Source organism: Coffea arabica, chromosome 3e, assembly GCF_036785885.1.
Source record: "Coffea arabica cultivar ET-39 chromosome 3e, Coffea Arabica ET-39 HiFi, whole genome shotgun sequence".
NCBI classification, from domain to species: domain Eukaryota; kingdom Viridiplantae; phylum Streptophyta; class Magnoliopsida; order Gentianales; family Rubiaceae; genus Coffea; species Coffea arabica.
Window position 1 is genome coordinate 1,996,416 of NC_092315.1, and position 24,753 is coordinate 2,021,168.

The following is a 24,753-nucleotide window of genomic DNA, read 5'->3' on the forward strand; positions in this document are numbered from 1 at the left end:
TTGGCGTGACAAACTGCTGGGGGCCGTTGCCTTGCTGGCCTGCTCCATTGCTTCACGCTTTCATGCATGCATGCCAACATCTATGTGGGTAGCTAGTCAATAATCACAATATAATATCAGCACAAGGCATTCAGCAATTGAGTTATTGTTAAAAAGTTGTAAATCCACATTCAGGAAATTAGGTCCCTGTCTGGATCGCTATTTTTTTATTTTCTATAGAAAAATATACTGTAGCGATTCGATTATTAAAAATAAAAAAATAATTGAAAAATGTGATTACGGGTAACGGTTTTTCTTTGGAGAATTTTTTCTACTTGGCTTATATTAAACAAATTGAAACAATTAGAATGATTTAAGTGGTCCAAAAGCTTTTAAAGTGAATCCTTGCATACTATGCAATACTAGTTGAGATCCCAGAAGCATATTCTAGAAAAAATCATTTGCCAAAAATCTCAACACAGATACAAAAGAAAACAAAATATCAGAGGTCCATCGATCTTTGTACTTCTAGACCCCCATGTTTGCACTCATTGGGAATCTGCAGGAGGCATCCTACTAATCTCGATACTTTGGACCATTGGATTTGGATCATCATAGTGTTATAAAAAATTTTGGCTCAACAAAATAATACGTGTACGCCTTTAATTTGGCCATGAATATATAGTCAAAACACAAGAAGATGATGAACAGCAGAATTTACTCAAATCAGAAAGAAGCTCATTAGTTGACTTAATTTGCTGATACAATCGATGGTAGTTAAAATCAAAAGAGCACAGAGCTTGCACGGGATGTTGACATAATGAGATGTAGAGTAGTTGTAAAAAGTCTTCTTCAATTGGTTAAAGGCTTAAAGCAGGAGCTGTGTCGGGGTTAAGCAAAACAGTCATTATAGTTTTGCTTGCCAAAAAGAGAGCTAAGAAAGTAACCCCATAACTTGTTAGCTCAAACCAACAAACACCAGTACAACGTTGGCACTTAGAATATGCAGCAAGTAGTTGGTCATCAGATTTTGCTGAGGCGCACTTGATGGCGGAGGTACCATTCGTGCACCTGGAGTGGCAAACCGCTCTTGATGGTCGCTTTCACTCGGTGAGTTGTGAGCCAGCTTTTGGTCCCCATGCATCATGAACTATACTATAGAATAGTATCTTCATGAATGAGGGGTCTTGGAAGATATACTTAGAAAATTCATCGGAGCCTGTTCTGCATTCATGGGACTTAGGCATGCAGGCTGCAACAGTCACTGAAAGTTGATGGTTATCACTGTTCTGCGACAGTTATACCGACGGAGAAACGTTATTGTCCTTGTCAATTCCAATCCATAGACACTCGAAATCTATTTTAACGTTAAAATGGTTGTTTTGATGCCAAGAGAATTACGTACGTACGACTGTTGTTTGATATAATGGGTTTTATCTCAATTACAGATGATTACTTGTATCGCGGGGGCAGAATTTGAAGATCACCAAGGGCGATACTGCAGATTAAATAAAGGAATTTGATCAATATCTACAACAGGCAGCAAAAAAAAAAGTCTCAACAACATCACTAATTAGAAGCATAAGCAAAGCAAGCAAGAAATAAGTCGTTGGCATCTACATTAATTTTTTTTTTTAACGTAACGACACATTTAGTCTAACCTAACCTACTCCTACTCGGGGGTTGGAGTAGCCTACTCTAAGAGTGTCCCAACTAAGTTGAGAAAACTTGATTCAGTTCCGACGGGTGCACTGCACATCTGTATGGATTTAGAACAAATCTCATATAGAGGCAAATTGATGAAAGGTAAGATTTGAATCCTTGACTTTCTACCCCAGAATTAATCTGATAACTAACTCCTCTCCAGAGGGAGTTGGTTGTATCTACAGTAATTGATCGGAAAAAATTTTGATTTCATTTTTTTGTAGGCTATGCTCCTTTGGATGTAGGACGTTTTTTTTTTTGGATGTAGGACGTTTGCATGGCAGTTTTTTGTCATCTTTCCTGTAGAATGCCTAGTCTTTTGGCTGGGCATAGAATTCTTTATTCATATAGATAGGAGAGTCAAATCAAGACACCCAAAAGGATATCAACTCGAACATGGCCCTCAGGATTCAGGACCGTGCCAAAAATTTCCCTTGATTAGAAAATTCATGGGGATGGTAGACCACCTGATGAATGTGAGTGGAACTCGTATATGAATTTGCCATTGACTGATCCATGAAGGTGACATGTCAAACGTCTCTGCAATTCTTCAATATTGACCAATTGTAGAATACCCAAGATCGGACGTATTACAGCTGGAAATGGACAGGTGAGTAATTCTAAGTAAAATTTAATTATACTTCTTACAATTTCGTTTGTTTGGACAGTACTTTTATCCCAAATAATATTTCGCTTGCATCATAAACACATTTTTTAACTCAGAATTTTTATATTCCCAATCACCTTTTTATCTTACATACATTACATCATAAAAAGTGTTACAGTAATTATTCCAAATAATATTTCAAATAATATCCTATCCAAACAAACCTGACACATGTCATTTTCCAGACCCCACCGATTTGAACTGACTAATTTTAAATGATTAATGAATGTGATGGGCAGCATGACTTATTCTTATCCCATTTGATACATATCATCTTCACCAACCATTACCCTAAAATTTTCCAAACATTCTGCATAGCGTATTAGATTTAAATTTGAACTCTATCATTTTGTCCTCTCAATAAGTTTTTTTTTTTTTATTATTATTGGTTAACATGTTTGTCTCCTTTAATTTCTCTTTAAAAATTTGTGTTATAATAGCTCATTCTAGTTTCCTTATATGTATTAAATTTCATTATTATAACTTTAATATATTTAGTGCTGTATCCTCACATTAGTAAAGGTAAGGAAATAAATAAATGACTAATAAAAGGAAATTTAATCATGTTTAGATACATTAGTCAAAAGCTAACACCTGAATGAACAAGCAAGCATCTATGTTTCTCCAAGTTCATTCAACGCAGCTCAAATATCCATCCTTCTCAAAACTCCATTTTTTCAAGGTGAGTCTAACCTTTTTCCTTTACAATTCCTTTATATTTTGATTCATAATCATTGATTACTTAGACACATACACTTATTTTAAATTTATGATTTAGATATCTTTTGATGGTTATTAATTTGTCAATTTTTCTTATTCTAAATTTGTATCATAGAATTTTTGTCTTAATTTGTATAGGGTTAATGTCTATTTATTGAATTTAGTTAACGTTTATATGATTTTGGTCCGTGAGTTAATTTCCATCTTTTACTTTATATTTTGTCTCTTACTATATATAAAAAAACATTCAGTGTTCAGTTATCATCTATCAAAATTTAGTTTTAAGACTTTGATTTCAAGTTAGTGTCTATCATTTATTTCGATAATTTTTTGTCACTCGTTGTTTGATCGTTCGCCCCCTCCACCCCCTCAGAATCATAATCATCTCCACAACATATGAGACACAGCTCACGACGTTGAACTTGCATGCTTGTACATGATGAACATTAGCTATTATCAATTTAATTCATTTTTTTTATATTCACTCTATACTTATTTAGTCCATTAATTTTGATTATGCTATCTTTACCCTTATTATTAAAGGTTAATAGTTTTTTTCTTCTGAAAGGGTATGCACCTATCAGACTGATGTATGCCATAAGTACAAATTTCAGACTTCAGGTTTAAATTAAAATAATGTAGCATGCATATAGAGGTGGCGGGATGGGCGGGATTTGCTTAAATTTGAGATAGAACCGAATCATATGGGTTTGGGCCCAATTTTATCTATATGTGTTTTGGGACTAAGTTGGACGGGATCACTTTGGGATGGGTTTAGATTGATCCCGCCCAATACCCAAATCTATTTTCTACATATTTTTTTCCTTTAATTCATTTTTTATTTTTTAAATAACTTTAATATTTTTTATTTATTCAATTTCTTTTAGTCTTATTGTGAATTTATATTTTCATGAATTCATTTAACACTCTACAATATTTTTTTTTCAAAAAATTATTTCAAATAATCAACCAAACCAAAGTTTTTGGTTATTGGAACCCACCATTTAGGCCATTCTTTAGCTTTGGCTGAAGATGTGAACCTTTATATTAAACTATATCATGCATTCGCATGTGGAACATAAGCATTCATCTGCTACACAAATTGTTTCCCCGTTCAAAGTCTAGCTTTCTCATCCTTCAGAACACATTTACAGCAATTCCCACTACATCAAATAGGAAACAGCCAATTGACAGCAGGCAAAAAATCAATTATTGTATTAAAGGGAAAGAAAAAAATTATAAAAAAAATATCCAAATATAAACAAGAAAACCGAGGAGTAAATTAGGAAGGAAGGGATATGAAGATGAAATACCTGCCGGGATTTCTGAGGGTGACATTAACAGAATACGAGATGTAATTGACAAAAGTTGAGGGAGTAGCTGTGGGTGAGCGGAGGAAGGAAGGGAGGTGGAGGAATGGTTGAGGGAGCTGCGGAGGTCGGAGATGACAAGGGAGAGGAGTTGACCAGGTCGGAAATGAAATTTTTTGGGAAGATATTTGGGCCCAATGGGTACCCAAGTGTTTTCCAACATTTTCCATCAATTAATGGGTACAATTGGGACAATATCAAATTGCAATACCCATTCCGCTCAAAGTCTTTTTGGGCATGGGTAACCCGTTGGGACTTGGGATAAATTGTCACCTCTACATGCATCCAAAAACTCGCTATTCGTTAGCATATATATATTATCAATATAAGAAATATTATTTTTTTTTGTCAAAATATAAGAAATATTATTGCGTAATATTAATTATACCAAAACTCCTATGGTTTTTCTCATACTTCCACCAATCAACAATGTTCCCCGCCTGATGTGCCCGTGGTTCCTATGGAGATATATATATATTTTTTTTTTGGGGATCAAATTGTTACTCGTATTTATATTGATATTATCAAAGCCTTTACAAGCATTTGCAGGTTAAGAGCAAGTAAAATTGTGTTCCATACCTCTATATATCTCTAATCTCATCTCATACGAGATGATCCAAGTCCCAGGTGCTGTAAATATGACCCACATTATTCTTTGAGCCAGCACCGGTGGTCATATATGAAGACAAAATCATGGAAAAGTACCCATGATCAAATGTTACATCGTAATCGTGCCTGCTTATCGAATGTAATACAGTTGACAATACAGTGCTGTTAGCAAAATCAAGAAGTCGGCTTCAAAATTTATGTTCGAAATTAATACAAGTGCCCTCTTTTCTTTTTTTTATTGGTCGGTTATACCTGGACCTGCACATTAACATCATCAAAAGCAATAGAAAAAAAAAAAATACTAGAAGAGTTAAAACTTGAATCTGTCCTGGGAATATTATGATATGGATCTGATCCCATGTTACCCTTCGCTTTCTATTTTCTTTCTCTTCTAGAATATACCGAGTGAGAATATAGAGTGGTAGGGTTTTAGATAAACACAATCAATCATCCGTCTAACCAATGAAGTGTTGCAGCACTCAAAACAGCCAAAAAAAAAAGGTGTTATCAGTAGACTGAAATGTTTTTTTTTTTCCAATGTTTTGAGGACGTGACAACGTGGGTTCAAGAATTGATTGATGATAGATTACTTGTGGTTCCATTTTTTAAAGACACTCAGAAAGCCAGGTCCCAACAAAAGACATGTCAAGTAGACTGGCATGGTTTTGGGATCTAGCACCAGCAATACTGCTAGCGAAGCTGCCCCGTTATATCGCCCTATTCTTCTTCTAAATCCCACCAAAGAGGGATCAATCAAACTAGGCAATCACTAATTACTATAAGGGACTACACTACATGCAATTCATTTACTACGAAATACTAATTAAAATTCTTGAGGTTTTTTATTACACGAAGTAATTAAACTGTGTTTATACATAATAAACGAGCGCGCGCTACCTTGATCAATCAAGCTCAGAAAGTCAAGAAGTCGTCGATTCTTGATTCGACTCGCGAGTTCTTGTAAAGGGATTAATCTCTAGTATGATTTAGAGTTTTGCTTGTATCAAAGAATTAGACAACATGTAATCTAACCGGTGAACTTGAACAAAGGTGTGAGCATTCAGTTGTAAATTTGTTCTTGTATGATTTAGGGTTTTGCATATACCAAAAAGACATGAGACGGTATAATGGGATCATGAATCTGAGAATAGCAAACAAACTCTGCAATATTGCAGCGTCTATGTCGATCAGATTAAACGTATAGTCTCTTTGTTTGTCCATTGCTTGGAGAATTCTTATCAAGAATCTGAGATAATAAAGGCAAATTCAATAACAGAGCTGGAGTTGTGGTCCTGCTTTAGTATTGCCAACAGCTTATCATATCATCGTCACCCAAGTTGATAAGAGTAAAAGAAGATGTGCTTATATACGCAGCCTACACTTTTTTCCAAGCCACGAAAGACTCTTGATATTTTACTACCCTTAATTCACAGGAAACCACAAAAGCCGGCAACTCTTATGGTTCCTGAGGAGACTAATAAACCTATCCAAAATCCCCCCCAACCCCGATGTGGGATAACAACCTATGCAGGAGACTTGCTGCTAAGTTCAAAGGTGACCCAATCTACCCGGAAAGGCTGTTGTCTTTTTTCCAAGCCACGAAGGACTCTTGATATTAACCACAAAAGCCGGCAACTCTTATGGTTCCTGAGGAGACTAATAAACCTACCCAAAATCCCCCCCAACCCCGATGTGGGATAACAACCTATGCAGGAGACCTGCTGCTAAGTTCAAAGGTGACCCAATCTACCCGGAAAGGCTGTTGTCTTTTTTCCAAGCCACAAAGGACTCTTGATATTTTACTATATACGCAGCCTACACAATTGTTTGATTTTGATATTCAAGGTTCAAGCTACATATGCAACAGGCTATGTGCTAGAATCAATTAGGATAAGAATCTTCCACAATTCAATGCACTTCGCTAATTGTTTCTTTTGGTTGAGAGTTTGATAGCAATTTGTCTTCAAACTCAAATTAGGACATTATCTTGCATTTAATTAATTGCGGCTTGATGACTTTTGACCCCAAAAAAAAAAAAAAAAGAAAAGTAATTACTGCTTGATTGTGCATATGGTGGGAATACATGCTAGACTTCTTACCAAATTCTTGCTTCTACCAACAAATTTACAAATGCAAACCATGCTACACGTGATATTGACTATTGAGTGCTCTTTTTTCTAATTTTTTTCTTATAAAATATTATAATTTTATGAAATCTGCACTGATTGCAGAATTAATTAATATCACACATATAGATATACATATAAATATTTAAAAAAAATACATTTTAAAGCTCTAAAAATATTCAATAGTTAGATAAAGCACCTCCAGCCCTAAGAAATATATTGTTCAATTTCAAGGGGTGGCGAGTAATTTTGAAGTTCTTTTTAAGATTGTCTACCTTCTTTAATTTTTGATGTGCTTACCCTATATTTTAAAATAATTGAATAGAAAAAATGTGTTAGGAAAAACATTCCTGGTTTCATGTACCCTAAGCCAATTTTGAGAAAAGAGCATAATCATGCGCTTTTTAAATTTGTTTTAAAAGGTGACAAGCGTTTTTAAAAAGGGTCAAAATGGTTCTTACCAACTTGGAAAATGCTGGCCCTCAAACACTTCAACTCTGAGGCCCCGTGAGTTGCTCTTTCTGTCTGTTTTTTTTTTTTTCTACAGACAGCAAAATGTGTTGGCGTTCTAGAAATGCAAATATTTTCTTGCTTAAATTGCCACCTCATTTTCATTCCTAGAGATCTTGAAAAGCAAATATGTTTTTTGTAAATATTTAAATAAATGTTCAGATTGACCTACTAGGAAATGAAAATAATTCGCGGGTTGACTATAAATTTTTTTTTTCTTTTAAAAGTACTTTTTATCATTTTGCAAAGAATCAAGGCTACCCGAATATAGGTTCTAGTCTTCTTTAGATTTACACTTAGGACCCCCAATTCAAGTTTGTCTTTCCTTGCACGCATAAGGCTATTACAAAAACAATATTAATGACGAAGGGGTCAGTTTTGAAAATTTTAATTCACAGTGTGTAAATATATGTGTAAAATAAAGTTGACTCTCCTAATTTTTTATAATTTTAGTTTATATTATGAGAGTTTATACATACATACACGCACACGCATATATGAAAATTATTTTAAACATAACATATTAAAATAATTTTGTTAGGAAAAATTTTGATCCACCCAAAAAAAAATCCTGACTCCTTCGTCATTGTTAGGAAAAATTTTGTTCACAAGCCATTTTTTAATCCGCAAGAATTCTGGCACATAAAAGCACCAACACAGAACCGGATGTTGGGGAAATCCAGATATATTAGATTAAAAGAAAAAGTCGCTTAGGTTGCAATTGGACCATAATCTACTGGTGAAATTTGGCTTCCAAGATTCTTATGTCTTCCAAAATTGCTTGTTTAGCGGTTAATATACCAGCAGTAGTATTTCAACTGATGAGCTTCACCTCAGTTACGTACTCCACCAGCAGACAACGAGGTCATCCCAGTCAAAACAAAAGAGATTCGAAGGAAAGAAAATGAAGAAGAATACAAGAATAGGATCAATTTTTCTGAGAAAAAGAGATTCAAAAAAGAAGTTCCAAAACTTTGGCCTTGCTTGGATTGCTGTTTTTCGTAGAAAAATTTCGTCATTTTCCGTGAACACATTTCCCCATTACCTTTTTTCCTTACATACATCAAATCGCTATGTTGCCAACCACCTGTTTGCAGTTCAATTATCTTTTCTCACCCAAGATTATGCATGTGTATGAATGAATGCATGCTCTGAAATTTGAAGTGATGATTTAAGTGCTTTTTGTTATGATTTAAAATTTAAACCATTATGATGTGGAACTATTATTATTATTATTATTATTATATTTGCACGTAAATTGCAAATTTAAATTTATACAAAAAAAAGGAAGCAAACTTTATAAGAGCTTATTACTCTTTAGTATACCTCTTGATGCACACAATACATTTTAAATACCATGATAGAGGTACATTAGTATAGATTAGAAGAAATTAAGAGCTAATTATGTTGATTATGCAAGAGGGTCTCTATTAACTGAATAAATATTAATATTAGATTCTAAATGAAAGTAATAATATGATGACATTTTGTTACGCACATTTGACGACTCGACGTTGAGTGATAAACTAAACCTAATATTCTAAATCACAAAGTAAATAGAATTTTATTTTTTTTTAAACAAAATTTCTACTTGTCATATTTTTCATTATTAAACTTACCGTATTTAACAGTAGTATAATTCTCGATATGTGGTCACAAAAAGTCACATAATTAAAAGGCAAAAGTTACCATTAATGGTGGGTTAAAAACACAAAGGGCCAAGATTCCGTCCATAGACACAATCATTAGACTCCCACCTTTTCATTTAATACTTTCTATTTTTTTTTACTTCCAAAAATCTCGCTAATTGCCCCGCGACGAGGAGAGCCGATCAACGGCTAAAACCCAGTTACCAATACGAATCAAAGGCCGAGATTCAATCTTCTCATTTTCAAACAAAAGTCTCCTCCCTTATCCCACCTATAAATTAAATATATTCCATTTCACCGTCCCCTCCATTTCTCACTCACCCTCTCTCTCTCTCTCTCTCTCTCTCTCTCTCTCTTAAATTCCCCACGTTTCGCTCTCTAGTTTTTTCTCCTGTTCTGGAAAGATTTTTGTAAGTGTTTCTGGAAAACAAAAACAAAAACAATTTCTTTTGTTTATGTTTTCCAGAGAAAGAGAACCATTTTCAGAATCTTGAATTTTGCTCAAAAGTCTGCAGCTCTATTTATATACCATACCATTTCATGGTTGCAAGATTCCATTTTGGTTAATCTCCCTGTGCAGAAAAAGAAAACCCTAAAGAAGCAAATTTTTACTGGGGTTGCTGAATTCTGGTGATTATTAAAGCGGGGTGTGCTTAAATTTGCACAATTTCCAAAAGGGTAAGCAAATCTTTTTGAAAATTTCAATCTTGCTGTTTATGAAAACTCAGTTTTGAGCTTGATTTTATGATTCTCTGAATGAAAGAAATAAAGTTTGAACTTACGGTTGCTGAATTCTTGTTATTTTGAGGTATGATAGGCTTTGAGTTTACAGAGATTCTAAAAGGGTAAGCAAATATGTGTTGGTTCATTTTCATTCATGCTATTTGCAAAATCAGTTTGTGGCTCGAATGTGTTTTTCTGGAATAATGAACAAAATCTTGGAAGTGGGATAAGCTTAAATTAACAGCATTTGTAGAAAGGTAAAAAGCTGGGTTTTTTTTTTGGGTGCAATATTTCCCTGCTTATGGAAACCAAATTTTGAGATTGATTTTGCTCTGTTGTGGAAGGAGGAGCAAATTTTTGTTTTGAATTAGCTGGAACTTACACTTCAAAGTTGAGATCTCATCCCATGACAGACAGCTCAAGTTTGATGTACTTTTGGCTCCATGTTAATATGTATTATTATTGAGGTTCAGTTCTCCCAAAGTTTTGATTTTTTTTCGGGTTTCTTAATTGTTTTCTGACTCTGCTTTGTGCGAATTTTGTTTGTTGTTGCAGATTTGTTTTGGGAATGTGAAGCAGAATAGGAAGTAGTGAAGCTTCAGTTTTTGGGAATTTCCTGGGATTTTGTTAGTGGAAAAATGGGATTTGAGTTGGGAGCTTTGCTAGGAAAGATGAATATATTATCATCAACCTCTGATCATACTTCAGTGGTATCATTGAATATTTTTATTGTGCTTTTGTGTATATGTATCGTGATTGGTCATCTTTTGGAGGAAAATCGGTGGATGAATGAATCCATTACGGCTCTCATTATTGTAAGTCCATCTTCCTGTTTATTTGTCTATGATTCATGTAGAACATATGATTGTGTGCAAGTATTAGCAAGTTGAATTTCATACGTGTGACATAGAAGTATTAGTTTTGTGAGTGGTGTAAATCAATACTTTTTTAGCTTGTATTTATGTGCTTTTGGTATTAAGTAAAATGTTGGGCTGCTTGGATGACAGGGTGTATGCACTGGAGTCGTAATTCTACTAATTAGTGGAGGAACAAGCTCGCATCTGTTGGTTTTCAGTGAAGATCTTTTCTTTATTTATTTGCTTCCTCCGATCATTTTCAATGCTGGGTATGTAGTAAATTTACTGAACCATTTTCATACCTACGTGAATATAGGATTCTGAAAAGAGGAAAAAGTTCAAAAGAAAAAAATAACCTGAGATTCAGCATTATTAGGCCTTGGTTTTGCTGGGAGTATGAATTTTAGTAAATTAATTTGCTTAGATAGCAGGCAAATGACAAACTTAGCCAAAGTCTAGTTTCTTAAAGGGCGTTTTCTGCACAGGGCTGATTTGGGATCAATTTTCATTCCCCTTAATTATCAGGTTCCAGGTTAAAAAGAAGCAATTCTTTCGCAATTTCATTACTATAATGCTGTTTGGAGCACTTGGTACTTTGATATCCTTCGTCATCATATCCTTGGGTAAGCACTTGTTTTTGTTGCACTTTTTTTTTTCTTGGTTCCTTTATACATCAAGTTCCCATTGAGTTTTTTTCTTTCCCCCTTTGTTTCATGCAAGTGAAGCAGAAAGGATTACCTTGCAACTCATAGAACATTCAAATTTGTGAAGCAATAAGCTATTCTGTACACGAAATTATGCTCTCATAAGCTTTCTGATCTTCTCCTGGTCCCCCTTTTGTTCATGAATGTATGATGTACATTATATCTTTCCTAAGGAACAAAAAATGTGGAAGATTGAGACATGAGAATGTTTTACTCGTACAATAAATGACATTCTCGAACTTACTCTTCTTTGACAAATCTTCAATGACTTCAACTAGTCCTTTTTGTCTACTATAGCCATAATCAGCAATTGTCTTCCACTTAGTAACTAATTAGATTCTAATCTTGTATTATTACTTCATACCTTAAAATTATGTTTCATTGCTCCCGAGGTTCTTTTGTTTTTACCATTTAGGAAAAAGAACATGCATGAAAATATAACCAACTTCTCATAGCATGCTTGAGAATTATGTTTTCTTATGTCATGTTTATAATGCAAACAAACGTCTTTTTTTTTTTCCTTTTAAATGCGAACAAACATCTTGCAGTAAATATGAATTACAGATTCCATAATCAATATTTTATAGTTACTGCAATTACAATACTAATTTTAATGGCTTCTCTGTTGCTAAATATTGCTTTTTTGTGCAGGTGCTATTGGCTTTTTCAAGAACATGAATCTTGAACCTCTGAAAATAGGAGATTTTCTTGGTACCATCACCTATTTTCATTATTTTTTTTTATTTAATTACTCTCTTCCCTACCAATGCAACAATTAATGTGATTTTCTTTTTATTCATGACCTTATTTATGATTCCAGCAATTGGAGCAATCTTTTCAGCTACAGATTCTGTTTGCACTCTACAGGTAAGCAGGCATTTGCTAATTTAGAATGAAAAACTTTTTTGCATCTCTACAAGGCTGATGTTTATATCTGATTGGTGCAGGTTCTCAATCAGGATGAAACCCCCTTAGTTTACAGTCTGGTGTTTGGGGAAGGAGTTGTAAATGATGCCACATCAATTGTGCTCTTCAACGCGGTCCAGAACTTTGACTTGTCTCATGTCAACACTAGTGTGGCTTTAAAGTTGATTGGAAACTTCATCTATTTATTTATCACAAGTACTGTTCTTGGAGTTGTTGTGAGGCTCTATATCTTTCTTTGTTAGTGTGTGTGTTTAACTCTCTTGGTTGGCATCTGTACAAATTTAAGATATTCTCGATAACCTAGCTTTTGACAATACATTTGGCTTTAGGCTGGGCTGCTTAGCGCATTCATCATAAAGAAGCTCTACTTTGGCAGGTTGGTTAATAATTGCTTTAATGCTAGACTTGCTTCAGGAAAAGACCATGCTAGATAATTTCTTGCACCATTGACATTGCTGTATGAAATTTTTTAACATGTATGCATCATTTGCTTTCTTGTTTGCTGATTGTCTCCAGGCATTCGACTGATCGTGAGGTTGCTCTAATGATGCTGATGGCATACCTTTCGTACATGCTAGCTGAAGTAAGTTTCCTAAACAGCATATATTCCTCCATTGCTCTTGCAAATACAAATTCTTCTTTGTTTTCCTCTGGAGCTTGATTTGGGGATGTCAATTTTCCTTTGCAGTTATTTGACTTAAGTGCTATCCTCACTGTGTTTTTCTGTGGGATTGTGATGTCGCATTACACCTGGCATAATGTAACAGAGAGCTCAAGAATTACCACCAAGTATGTCATTCTTCGAAGAAAAGGAATCTTTTGGAATGAATTACTGGCTATTCTGTATTCTATCCGAAGAAAGCTACCGAGTCGCTGTTTTCTTCTGATGAAACCTTTCTATAATTGTTTTGTTTATCACTATTTTGCAGGCATGCTTTTGCAACATTGTCATTTGTTGCTGAAATTTTTATATTTCTGTATGTTGGTATGGATGCCCTGGACATTGATAAGTGGAAGATTGTAAGTGACAGGTATACTATCTATTTGACAGCTCACAAGTAAAATTAGTTATTATGACATATTTTCAATGATCATCCACATACAGTAGGATGTGATAAAACTTGAAGATTAAAGTGGTTGTGATTCATCTTTTCAGCCCCAAGACATCAATTAAAGTTAGCTCAATTCTACTGGGACTTGTTTTGTTGGGAAGAGCAGCTTTTGTCTTTCCTCTGTCACTTTTATCCAACTTGACCAAGAAGTCTCCAGAAGAGAAAATTCACTTCAAGCAGCAAGTATGAATTCAAAATTCTAGTTGAGAGTTCACACAGTCCTTAGCTTTTTTATCCTGTTTAATGATTATTTGATTGTGATATTACAGGTTACCATATGGTGGGCAGGTCTCATGCGTGGTGCTATTTCCATGGCCCTTGCTTATAACCAGGTTAGTTCAAAAAGTCTCCTCCAAGGGAAAGCTTTGATTTTCTTGGAATTTTATTGTCTCTTTAGCATGTGATGGTGAAGGGATGGGAGTCTATTTTATTAGTTGTCTGACAGACTTCATTGTTGCTAATCCGTGCAGTTCACAAGGGCAGGTTATACCAAACTTCCAGGGAATTCAATCATGATCACCAGTACAATAACAGTTGTTCTTTTTAGTACAGTGGTAAGAATCTTAAGTTTCTTGAGTGTCATACTGAATGTGAGTTGTATTCAGCACATGGAAATTGGAATGTGGCAGACACTACCATGGAGTAATCATATTGCACTCTTTGGGGAATTTCCCATCAACCCTATATGAACGGTGGTAGTGTGTTGGAAATTCTGTTTCTTCTTTGCTGCATTTTTGAACTGCATGTCCGCTTTTTGCAAATCATGTTTTGATAAAATCTTTGCCTAAAGATATTAAGTATTAAACATTTCACCTTCCTGTCATTGATTTTCATCAATGGTTGCGATGAAAGAACCTCATTAGCTAACCTGGTGTAGTGGCCATGGTCTCTGATTCTTGCATTTCCCCTTATGTGAACTTCGAGAAACTGAGACGTTATCATGTCGACAAACATCTACATTTCATTATATTCTGAGTATCAAAAGAAACATATATTTGCTGAAATCCATGTCCGTTGTCATTCAGTAACTATTTCCGGTATGTGCAGGTTTTTGGCTTGATGACTAAGCCTTTGATAAGGCTCTTGCTTCCCTCACCAAAGCACTTGAGCAGAATGATCTCTTCTGAGCCAGTAACCCCAAAATCCTTCATTGTACCTCTTCTCAATGGACAGGATTCAGAAGGTGATCCAGGTGCCCACGTGCCTCGTCCATCAAGCTTAAGGATGCTCATGACTGCTCCATCTCACACAGTGCATTATTACTGGAGAAAGTTTGACGATGCCTTCATGCGTCCTGTTTTTGGTGGAAGAGGTTTCGTGCCATATGTGCCAGGCTCACCAACTGAACAAAATGGCAATCAATTTCATTGAAGGGTAATATTGCAGAAAGGCCACCAAATTCACCAGTTTCCTCTAATGCAAGTCACTTTTTTGACCTCTTGATATTGTGTTTCGAGTGTTCTAGTGTTTCACTGTAGGGTTTTGTTCTAATTTATTATATAGTTTGCGAGGAGGGATTCTCCATTAGTTGTGGTCATCAGTCAAAATTTTGCCTATGGGGGCATTCGCTGACCCCAAAGTTTGTACATGAGAACTTCAAGAGGTTCTTTTGCCCGTCAACATATTTCTAGAACACCAGATCGGTGTATATTCCTTGAGAACTTGCCATCTCAACTTGCATGTATAATAGAAATTTTTGGCCGTTAATATATGTCAACAACAGCAGAGTGCATCTATCATACTTGTTCCTGGATTACAAATGTTGATTTACTTGTTCAAATCAAAGATGCTATTACTGCAATGCCATAGATTGTTTATCTCAAATTTGCATGTACTCGGTTACTGCAATGCCTAATGCAGCTTAATGCTGTTAAAGTTTGCAGTCTAACGAGCCTGACGTTTGGAACTGAGAAAATTGACATGAGCATATAAAGGATCACAATAAATTGACCTTCAATCATGCGATGTATGCATAGAAGGAAGTTTTCCAAGCATATCATCGATTAGGCAACTAAGCCAAACTTTCCCAAGTCAATCGGGAAGTGAACTGACTTCTACTTCACTGAGACAGGAATTGCCGTGGTGACAACGCTCCAAATGCGGGCAAACACATATTTTATTAAAAAGATAGCCTTTCTTTACAATTATTGCGACAAGTAAAAGTGCCAAGTTTCTTTCATTTCATAAAACTCTGCAGAGTTATACAAAGATGCCAAAGTAAACAAGGCTAAGGGCTAGTTAACAGAATCCTGAAAACCTAAACCTATGATATATCCTTTCTTTAAACCATGGCATCACTAATCCTGAAAATAACCTTCTTTTTAACCATGTAATAAGTATCCAACAGTCAGACTAATTAATGCAACCATGCAAACAAAGAGAGGAGGAAATCCCCGTTCAACCGTCCTCACACTAGTCTTCCTCCTCAAAGTTGCCTGCCAAATTTTAGAAAAAGAAATAAGATGCAATTCACATTTGTCTCATTTAAGTGGAAAAGATCAACGGCCAAATAGATGGACAAGGAATAAAATGGCCAAATAGATGGTACAATCTCCAAAGTTTCATCAACTTAAAACTGATTCAGCCGTAGCATGAAATAGTCCTTAGAAGCCCTTCCCCTCCCAGGAAACCCCCCAACCCCCCCCACCCCCCCCCCCCCAAAAAAAACAAAAAAAAAAAGAAAGAAAGAAAGAAAGAATAAAGGAGAAGAAGCAGAGAGAAAAAGCGAAGGCATCTTTAAGGCATCACTCACCAATTCTCGCTTTAATGTTTGCTTCTCTTGAACAGCACAGCTCTTTTCTTCTGTCAGCTTTGTAATGTTAGATTTAACCTACAGGAGAATTTCAAACAAGTCAATGCTGAAGGAGTTTCAATAAAGCCAGTAATTATTGAATTGAATACTCTTAAGTATAGCCGCAAGTATAGGATGATCATGTTCACAGTCCCAACAAAGCCATCTACATAAACTTAAACAATTGCACGAAGAGTCTGACCTGAATCAGCTCTGAATCTAATGTGATTAGCTTTGATTTCAATTCCTCAACATCTCTGGAAAATTTCAGTTTTGTTCCATCAACAACGTCCAAAGGTCTATATTCCATATCCCTATCACAAATAAGCTTCCCCGTTTTAGTAGGCAGTAGGACATTTTCCTCAACTTTTGCTGAAGTCAGTACCTCTGCATCCATTACAAGTTTTTCACTCTCAAATTTCTCATCCAGCTGTCATATCACAAAAACAGGCCTAGTTACAGCAGTGCATCATAAGGGGAAAAAATCGTGCTATGAACCTTTAATTTACCCTAAATAGATAATCACACTAGAAGACATCTCTAAACCTCAATTCTCAAAGTTGCAAATGTCAAGATCTTGACAAAGCACAATTGACAATTATTGCATGTTACAATTTCAGTTTGTACAGATAGACAGTAAAACCCCCTTGGTTATGCGGATGTAGAAGGGGCATGAAAATAGATACTTAACCTGACATACTTATAACAAGTCATATGTAAATGGAAATACCTGATTATCATATGTAACAAGTCATATGTATTTTTGTGACAAATATAGTCTGTTGCACTGGGGAAAAAAACCTGATTATCATTACCCAAGCAAAGGCTGTCAAGAAACAATAAATATTCTTACCATTTGAAGCGGGGGAAGATTTTCAACCCGAGTCAGCAGTTTTTCTTCTGATATTTCACTTGCAGGAGATTGTTCTAGCTTGGAAGCTCCATTAACGGGTGACAGAACAGGGGATTGTGTGGGGCTAGTCAGCGAAACCTTCAGCTTGCACTCTTCAACATATTTTCCACTATCTTTTGCAAACTACAAGAGGGAAATAATAAGAAAAACAATCACTGAAAAGAATCTGATTCAAGCTGCAAGCACTTACCAAGTCAGGTGTAATATCCTCTTCAGTTGTGCCAAATGGAGCAACTGTGCTCTGAACTAAAAACTTGTCCTTGCATTGCATGTCTGAGGGAGCTGACTTCTGTGCTTGCATTGTGACTGCATAACAGAAGTTTGAGATTAACCAGAGAACATCGTCAAAATAAAAGAAATAGAGTACACAACTTGAAAAGAATGTTACATGTATGACCATATATATAAACATGAACAAAAATAGATGTCAGCCATGTACATATAATATACATATACCTGTGAAATCATATGTTGATTTTGGCTTGATAACCCCTATATTAGGTCGCACACAATATTTCTTGGGCGAAGTAGTCTTTACCTGCAAAAAAATTACATGGTCATTAAATAGATCTCTGTTCCTAATTTGTGTGCATAGATTTCCATTTTTCTGGCAATTGAAGTACAGTCCGGTTCTTACTTTTCCGAAATTTTTAGTTCTCCAAAAAATAACGACTAAACATCAGTAAAAATTCATCCAACTAAAATAAACTTAATCCTTTTTACTCAAAGATGCTACTGATTACAAGAAATGTGGGGCAGAACTTTCCAAGTAAGAAAAGGTTTTTCACAAGCAATGAAGTACTCCACCTTGAAAGCAACATAATGATCAGAAAGATTGGCAAGGTGAACAGCACACGAACTTTGTTTCTTAACCTCAACTGAGAAGCAAAAAGGATATAAGATGTCAAATCAAAATCACATGCCAGGACCACAAGAATGGAGAGAGGGAGAGAGGGAGGAGAGAGAGAGAGCAGCAAAATTAAAGAATTGCATATTGTAAAACAGACATCCAATCTTTTGACTGTGCAAAGTGTGCCTAAAATACACTATAAGTATGTTGGCCGCTTGTAAGCATCAGAACTCATGTTGCAGTAGTAAAAGTCAAAAATGCCTTTAGGCAGCACAAGAATGTTAGTGTTCTGACAACGTCTAGAAAGTCCTCTCTAAACCAAAAGAAGAAAAACCACTACTATAGTACTACAAACTTTCAATAGTAAAACAAGAAGAGGTATAGCATTCTGTACAATGCTAGGACTGGAGATTTCTAACTAGTAAGTATTAACCAGTCATTCAAACTTAACCACATCATGATATTATAAAACACAGCTACTTAACATTTGGATTACGTTGTTGAGCAAACTTTATTGTGCATCAAACATCACAAGCTAGTTCCATAAAGGAAAAAAATGATGAAATGATTAAAGTGGAAATTTGTGATGCACAAAAAAAAGAAATTATGTCTGGGAACATGCTGCATCCAAGATGATCTGATGAAAGCAAAGCAGGTAAAACAATCAGTACAGTACTTTTCAATCTACTTAAGAGAGTACACAGACAAGAACTACACAGAAGTTAGACGAGAAACCTCTAAATTTTTGTAGACAACAATGATTTGCTTAAGAATCAGGGGTGTAAAAGAGAATGATAAACTTTGACAGTAAATTATTAGGTGGGTGACTTTTATGCTAACAAACCATATGCCTCACAGGACACAAAAAAAAGTGCGGAGAATAAATGTAGCTCCTGCTCATGAGGGAAACATTTCAAAGTATGATGACTACGCACGTATAAACTTGAGTTCTCGAGGCTGAACATCCAATAGCTGCTTCTTAACTACAGGGTTTTGAACTTCCAGTTGCTCCATGATCAAAGTTCTTTATTACCTGCAACAGTGATGAATTAAGAATTGCCCAATCTGCACGCATTTAGAAGAGTTCCTGAAGAAGAGTATGGGGGAAAAAAACAGTTGAACTTAGACACTAGTTGGTTTTTTTTAACTGTCAAAATCACAAAAGCAAACTAAAAAGGGCAATAAAATGAATCCCACTGAACATGGTAGCATAATTTTATTTCTGCAGAAAACTTCCACCACATCATAAATGTGGGTCATGATCAACCTTAAAATGAAGTTGCACCCTCATATAGTACTACTCTGCCTTGTAAAAGCCTGAGTGCTTCTCAAACCCATAAATTCCAACATATCTCTAACTAAATGTGATCTTACACCCGATCATTTAGTTCAGTTAGAATAATAAACCTATATTCCCTCCCCTAAAGCCCTTTTATCACATTACTCCACAGAAACAAGGGCCAACCTAAACCTGACCACGCAGCCATTTGCCAAGAAATCCCATGTCCAAGCCAAGATCATTGCTTTTGCTTGTATTCTCCATTACATATACACATACATACATACATATGTAACGTACATACATACATACATACGTATGTATATGTGTATATATTCCAAACTAGTCTCAAGTATAAGCATTGTAAAATATGATATTACATTATATCCCAAAATATTACTAATTAAGTTATCCCAGGGAAAAAAATGGAAATTAGAGGAACCAGAGATTGGATAAAGCCCAGCGGATAAGAGCCTCCCCCCCCCCCCTCCTTCCTTCCTCCGGGGCTCCTTGGCGGTCTTAAAACGAGTTGACAATTTAATACTGTGGATTAACCCCATCTCCTTCCCCCCTCTGTACTTTTCCCCACATATTCCATCTCACCCCTCCCCTCATACAAAATCTTTGAAAAAATTGATTCAAAAAAAGAAAAGATTAAATTAAGGAATAAGAGTATGTTCACTTGAGTGAGTGAATGTGGCATTTTTAGGTACTCCCAACAATACCTGATCAGATTTTAGCTACTCCATAATGAAGTATCCTAAGGAATCAACAAATCAGAGGGGTTAACTTCAAATTTAAGCCAACGATCAGTAACCAACTTCAGATATAAACAAGAAACAAATTAGAGATAAAGAAATCAACAAACCAAAATAAAGAAATCAGAACCAATTCTTAACAGTGACCTGCTAAAAATCAGGAGAAACAATGTAAAAAGAAAAAGGGCAATAACCCACAAAAGGTTACATTGTAACGTGGATATAAAATGGATAAATGGGCTTACTTGGAAAGTGAATAATGTAAAGCAGATGTTGAGGGATGGACAGATTCAAATGTTAAAATAGAGTCGAATGAACAAGAAGAGTGAAATTTTGGTAGGAGAGAATATTGGTGGCAATTAGCTGAGAGAATGTGGAAAGGGAATTGGGGAGGAGGGGCGTTTGGTGATCTGAAAAACGCGAAAAAACGGTTGCTTGATTTTGAAGAGGAAGAAGCAGAGCAGAGCGGTGAGGTAAGTGGAAGTGGGATTCGGTGACAGGGACGAGAAATTGGGAGGAGCGGTTGCATCTGTTTTTGAGTTTTTTGGCGTTACTGCGGCTTTTCTATCTTATTTTAAAAAGGGAAGAAAAATCTTTGGATCCGTGGTGGTTTTTTTTTTTTTTTTTTTTTCTAAGATAAGTGACTGGTTTATGTCAAACTAATTAATTCCATGTATTTTACGAAGAATTTGAAATTCTTTTAAATTCATCTAGTTGTTTACATTATTTATTATTTATGGGGTATTTAAATTTATAAATTATCAATTATTTTAGGACTTAAAAAATATTTTGATAGTTGATATATTACAAATTCAAATGCTTGTTAAGCAATCAAAACAATTAAAGCGATTTAAATGGATTTAAAATTTTGAAATCTTTCGTCAAATTTTTCAATCCAAACGAAACCTATTATAGGAATTTGGAATTCCTAATAATATACTATAGTTCATAGTTCATACTCAACAAGTCTGCAAAAAAAAGATAGATAAATTAAGGAGGTGTTTGATTCATTATTATGGAATTGGAGGCCTAAACCTCATTCTAGATGTGTGATTTAGACATTTTATATTTCTATCTGGTTTGGAACTAGATTGGGTTTCATTTTTTAATGGGTTCATAAATTTGAAATCAATTCATAAGTTGAGAATAGGTTGATTGTAACACTTTCATTCGTATTGAATGATTCCCATAGTGGTATATATCAAACAAGAAGATCATGTGTCTGTATTGTTTAAAAACATAGACATCATAGAAAATTTTGCATTTCCTCGAAGAAAAGATTTGATGGAATGGTTGATTGTCAAACAGGCACATTATTATGATTTGGAAATTTGTTAACATGGTTTCTCGAAAAAGAAGAGTTTTTCTAGAATTTGGAGGTATTGGGAAAATTTATAGACAAAAAAAAAGGGGGGGGGGGGGGGGGGGGGGGAAGAAGATTTCCTTTGTACGTTTTGAAGTCCTTAATGTGGAAAGTTTTATTTGCATTTTCTCACAACTTCTCGTGAATAAGTTACTTAATAAACAGCCTAACTAATATGGCACTTCTTTAATCACATTTTTCATTTTCATTCGATTGAAATGTGAGGAGGACCCTGTGGGGTTAAGTTCCCACATCGCTTGGGGGGGTTTGGGGGGTTTAGTAGTTAAGTGCTGCGGAGCACTTCAAAAGTTCCGGCTTTTGAAGTGTCTTCGCAGAGTCCATTTATCGAAACACTCATACAAAAAACTGTGAGTTATGAAAGGGAAATGTGAGGAGGAGAAAAAGTGAGTACATTGATTGAAGTAGGCATGAAACCAATGAAGTTTGGTGGGAAGGCATGTGGTTGTTCTTTCCCTTTCAAGAATTGCATCACGTCAAATAATAAAAGTAAAGGAAAAGGAAAGTTAGGAAAATACTACTGGTATTTGTACAACTCTACATGTTTACTGATGTTTCACCAAAAAAAAAAAAAAAAAAATATTTTCATGATATTGTATGCAAATCATTAGTGGGCTCCTTTGGATAGAAGATTATTTGGAAAAAATTATCTAAAATAATAATGTGACACTTTTTGTAATGTAATATGTTTGAGATAAAAATTATGTTTATGATGTAAACAGGACAAATTTTTTTTTTTTTTTTGCAAATTTGGATAACCAAACAAACCCATGCATGGTAGTTCATACTAATTCTAGAACCAAATGAAAAACCCTTTACGCCCGTGCAGGGTTGGTCTGCTGGTGGAAGTAGCCTCCTTAGATGAGTTTCACCTGGGTTCGATTCCGGGCAGCAACCCAACTGTTATCTTCTTCAGCATCGGTCAGGCCCGCTCTGCTGGAGCGCTGTGGGATTAGTCGGGTGTAGACCCGGATACCCACAGTGATGACTAAAAAAAAAAAAAGGATATACGTGTGATTGAAAAATGTGTTTATGAAAAACGTAATAATTATTTTTGAAAATGAGAAAAATGCAATTTTGGTACCTAAACTTTGACGCACGAGCGGTTTTAGTCCCTAAATTTTGGACGAAAACAAATTTGGTACCCGAACTTTCAAATTTTGAGCACATTAAGTACCCTTGACGATTTTTTCCCAAATTGTTACCGGAAAAAGCCATGTGACTGTCACGTGTCCGGCCAAAATGGAATAAAAAAAGGTCAAAAATGCAGTTTTGGTACCTAAATTTTGACGCACGAGCGGTTTTAGTCCCCAAATTTTGGACGAAAACAAATTTGGTACCCGAACTTTCAAATTTTGAGCACATTAAGTACCATTGACATTTTTTTCCCAAATTATTATCGAAAAAAGCCATATGACAGTCACGTGTCCGGCCACAATTGTATAAAAAAAGGCCCAAAAAATATCAAATGCCATTCTAATACTAAGTATTAAATTTAAGGACTAATAGCGTAATAAAGAAAAAATCAAAGGACTAAATAACATCACATGAGTCAACAAAACCCAAGAACCGATACAAATGAGCTCCAATTCCAGACAAATTTTGTGACTTGATTCTTAGATTAATGTACTGGAATTGGAGCTCATTTGTATCGGTTCTTGGGTTTTGTTGACTCATGTGATGTTATTTAGTCCTTGGATTTTTTCTTTATTAGGCTATTAGTCCTTAAATTTAATACTTAGTATTATAATGGCATTTGACATTTTTTGGCCTTTTTTTATACAATTGTGGCCGGACACGTGACTGTCATATGGCTTTTTTTGGTAACAATTTGGGAAAAAATAGTCAAGGGTACTTAATGTGCTCAAAATTTGAAAGTTTGGGTATCAAATTTGTTTTCATCCAAAATTTGGGGACTAAAACCGCTAGTACGTCAAAATTTAGGTACCAAAACTGCATTTTTTGCCTTTTTTAATTCCATTTTGGCCGGACACGTGACAGTCACATGGTTTTTTCCGGTAACAATTTGGGAAAAAATCGTCAAGGGTACTTAATGTGTTCAAAATTGAAAGTTCGGGTACCAAATTTGTTTTCGTCCAAAATTTGGAGACTAAAACCGCTCGTGCGTCAAAGTTTAGGTATCAAAACTGCATTTTTCTCTTTGAAAATTTACTGTCCAAATAAGGCCACGTTGTAACACACCGTCGGATTGTCAGACAGGCTTCACGGACCGGCATCACAGCTGCAGCTACACGTGCCTGGAGACTTCTGACCAACTTGCTCGTCCTTGTTTGCTGCCAAACAAGTCCGCAACGCAGGAAAATAGCCAAACAGGGGATGGGTTTGGCAGTATGAATCACCTCGATTCCTATAGTTTTCCCCCATTTATTGAAGAAAATGAATACTACTTCTCCTGATTTTAAATTCCTGATACAGTTATTTAGGTGCTCAAATTCTTGATTACTCAAACGCACCCTCAAGCGGGATTTTGGTGGTCAAAATGTAATACAACTACTTATATCAGGTAGATTATCAAGTTTTTAAATTTATAAAGAAATATAAAAAACTAAAATAGTTTCAAAAAATATGATGATATTTAGATACTGAATATATTTATTTAATTTTGCGTAGACCTAATCAATATTGGCGCATAACATGAACAATGTATTTTCTTTATCTTAATTTTCATTTCTTTTACAGACAAAGCATGTGTTAGGTGTGCAATTAATTCATCATTTTCCTTAAATAAAGTTTACAATTACATAAGGTATTTCAGTGACATGATCTGTTCCATGGTATTTAGAATTGTCAAGGCAAAAATGTCTTGTAAGTTTAGCTAAGAGAAAAATATCATTAGAAGAAGAAGACGTGCTTTTGTTTTTGATTAAAACAAAAGACAAAAAGGGAAGAATGAGTAATAGTTATCTCAACATGTGTTAGGAAGTCAATAAAGTCATGTTGCATGTCGAAAAAAAAAATCAAATTTTTTACTTTCTCAAATTAACCGTACTTTTTTTTTTTTTTAACTCTAATCATATGAAACACAAGGAGCAATTTTTATAAATTAAGCATTGAATTCAAATGTAAAATTTTTATAGATGAAATATAGTGAACATTTGTAGAG

General features: G+C 35.1%; 2 protein-coding genes across 12 annotated transcripts; one reads left to right on the forward strand and one right to left on the reverse strand.

The window, feature by feature from the left end:
- The first annotated feature begins 9,630 nt into the window (after positions 1-9,630).
- LOC113738143 (sodium/hydrogen exchanger 1) lies at positions 9,631-15,396 on the forward strand. Of its 3 annotated transcripts, none has more exons than XM_072084216.1 (16): positions 9,631-10,012; positions 10,402-10,510; positions 10,613-10,872; positions 11,065-11,183; positions 11,440-11,537; positions 12,270-12,329; positions 12,439-12,485; positions 12,566-12,760; positions 12,875-12,921; positions 13,062-13,128; positions 13,234-13,334; positions 13,475-13,576; positions 13,702-13,840; positions 13,927-13,989; positions 14,128-14,211; positions 14,705-15,396. In XM_072084216.1, exons 3-16 carry the CDS (start codon positions 10,696-10,698, stop codon positions 15,026-15,028), a joined length of 1,623 nt encoding a protein of 540 aa, XP_071940317.1. In that variant the 5' UTR covers positions 9,631-10,012; positions 10,402-10,510; positions 10,613-10,695; the 3' UTR covers positions 15,029-15,396. The 3 variants fall into 3 exon arrangements, with proteins under 3 accessions (XP_071940317.1, XP_027121140.1, XP_027121139.1); XM_027265339.2 differs by having other exon boundaries at positions 10,402-10,486; XM_027265338.2 differs by lacking the exon at positions 10,402-10,510.
- A 359-nt stretch (positions 15,397-15,755) lies between these two features.
- On the reverse strand, positions 15,756-20,799 carry LOC113736758 (vesicle-associated membrane protein-associated protein SCS2-like). Of its 9 annotated transcripts, none has more exons than XM_027263849.2 (10): positions 20,494-20,799; positions 20,216-20,250; positions 19,147-19,244; positions 18,169-18,239; positions 17,818-17,899; positions 17,552-17,667; positions 17,302-17,484; positions 16,651-16,878; positions 16,410-16,487; positions 15,756-16,092 (listed from the first exon to the last, which is right to left on the reverse strand). In XM_027263849.2, the coding sequence occupies exons 3-10, from the start codon at positions 19,223-19,225 to the stop codon at positions 15,979-15,981; spliced, it is 951 nt and encodes a 316-aa protein (XP_027119650.2). In that variant the 5' UTR covers positions 19,226-19,244; positions 20,216-20,250; positions 20,494-20,799; the 3' UTR covers positions 15,756-15,978. The 9 variants fall into 9 exon arrangements, with proteins under 9 accessions (XP_027119650.2, XP_027119652.2, XP_027119654.2 ...); XM_027263851.2 differs by having other exon boundaries at positions 19,147-19,298; positions 20,494-20,782; XM_027263853.2 differs by having other exon boundaries at positions 20,216-20,310; positions 20,494-20,782.
- Positions 20,800-24,753: the final 3,954 nt, after the last annotated feature.

Excerpts from the sequence above, each read along its gene's own strand:
- LOC113738143 (XM_072084216.1), top strand. The coding sequence starts at position 10,696 with ATGGGATTTGAGTTGGGAGCTTTGCTAGGAAAGATGAATATATTATCA. Across the intron at positions 12,761-12,874 it reads GTACTGTTCTTGGAGTTGTT|GCTGGGCTGCTTAGCGCATT; the intron begins GTGAGGCTCTAT and ends ATTTGGCTTTAG. Across the intron at positions 13,335-13,474 it reads AGCTCAAGAATTACCACCAA|GCATGCTTTTGCAACATTGT; the intron begins GTATGTCATTCT and ends ACTATTTTGCAG.
- LOC113736758 (XM_027263849.2), bottom strand. The coding sequence starts at position 19,225 with ATGGAGCAACTGGAAGTTCAAAACCCTGTAGTTAAGAAGCAGCTATTG. Across the intron at positions 17,900-18,168 it reads ATCATTATGTTGCTTTCAAG|GTAAAGACTACTTCGCCCAA; the intron begins GTGGAGTACTTC and ends ATTTTTTTGCAG. Across the intron at positions 17,668-17,817 it reads ATCAACATATGATTTCACAG|TCACAATGCAAGCACAGAAG; the intron begins GTATATGTATAT and ends TCTGTTATGCAG.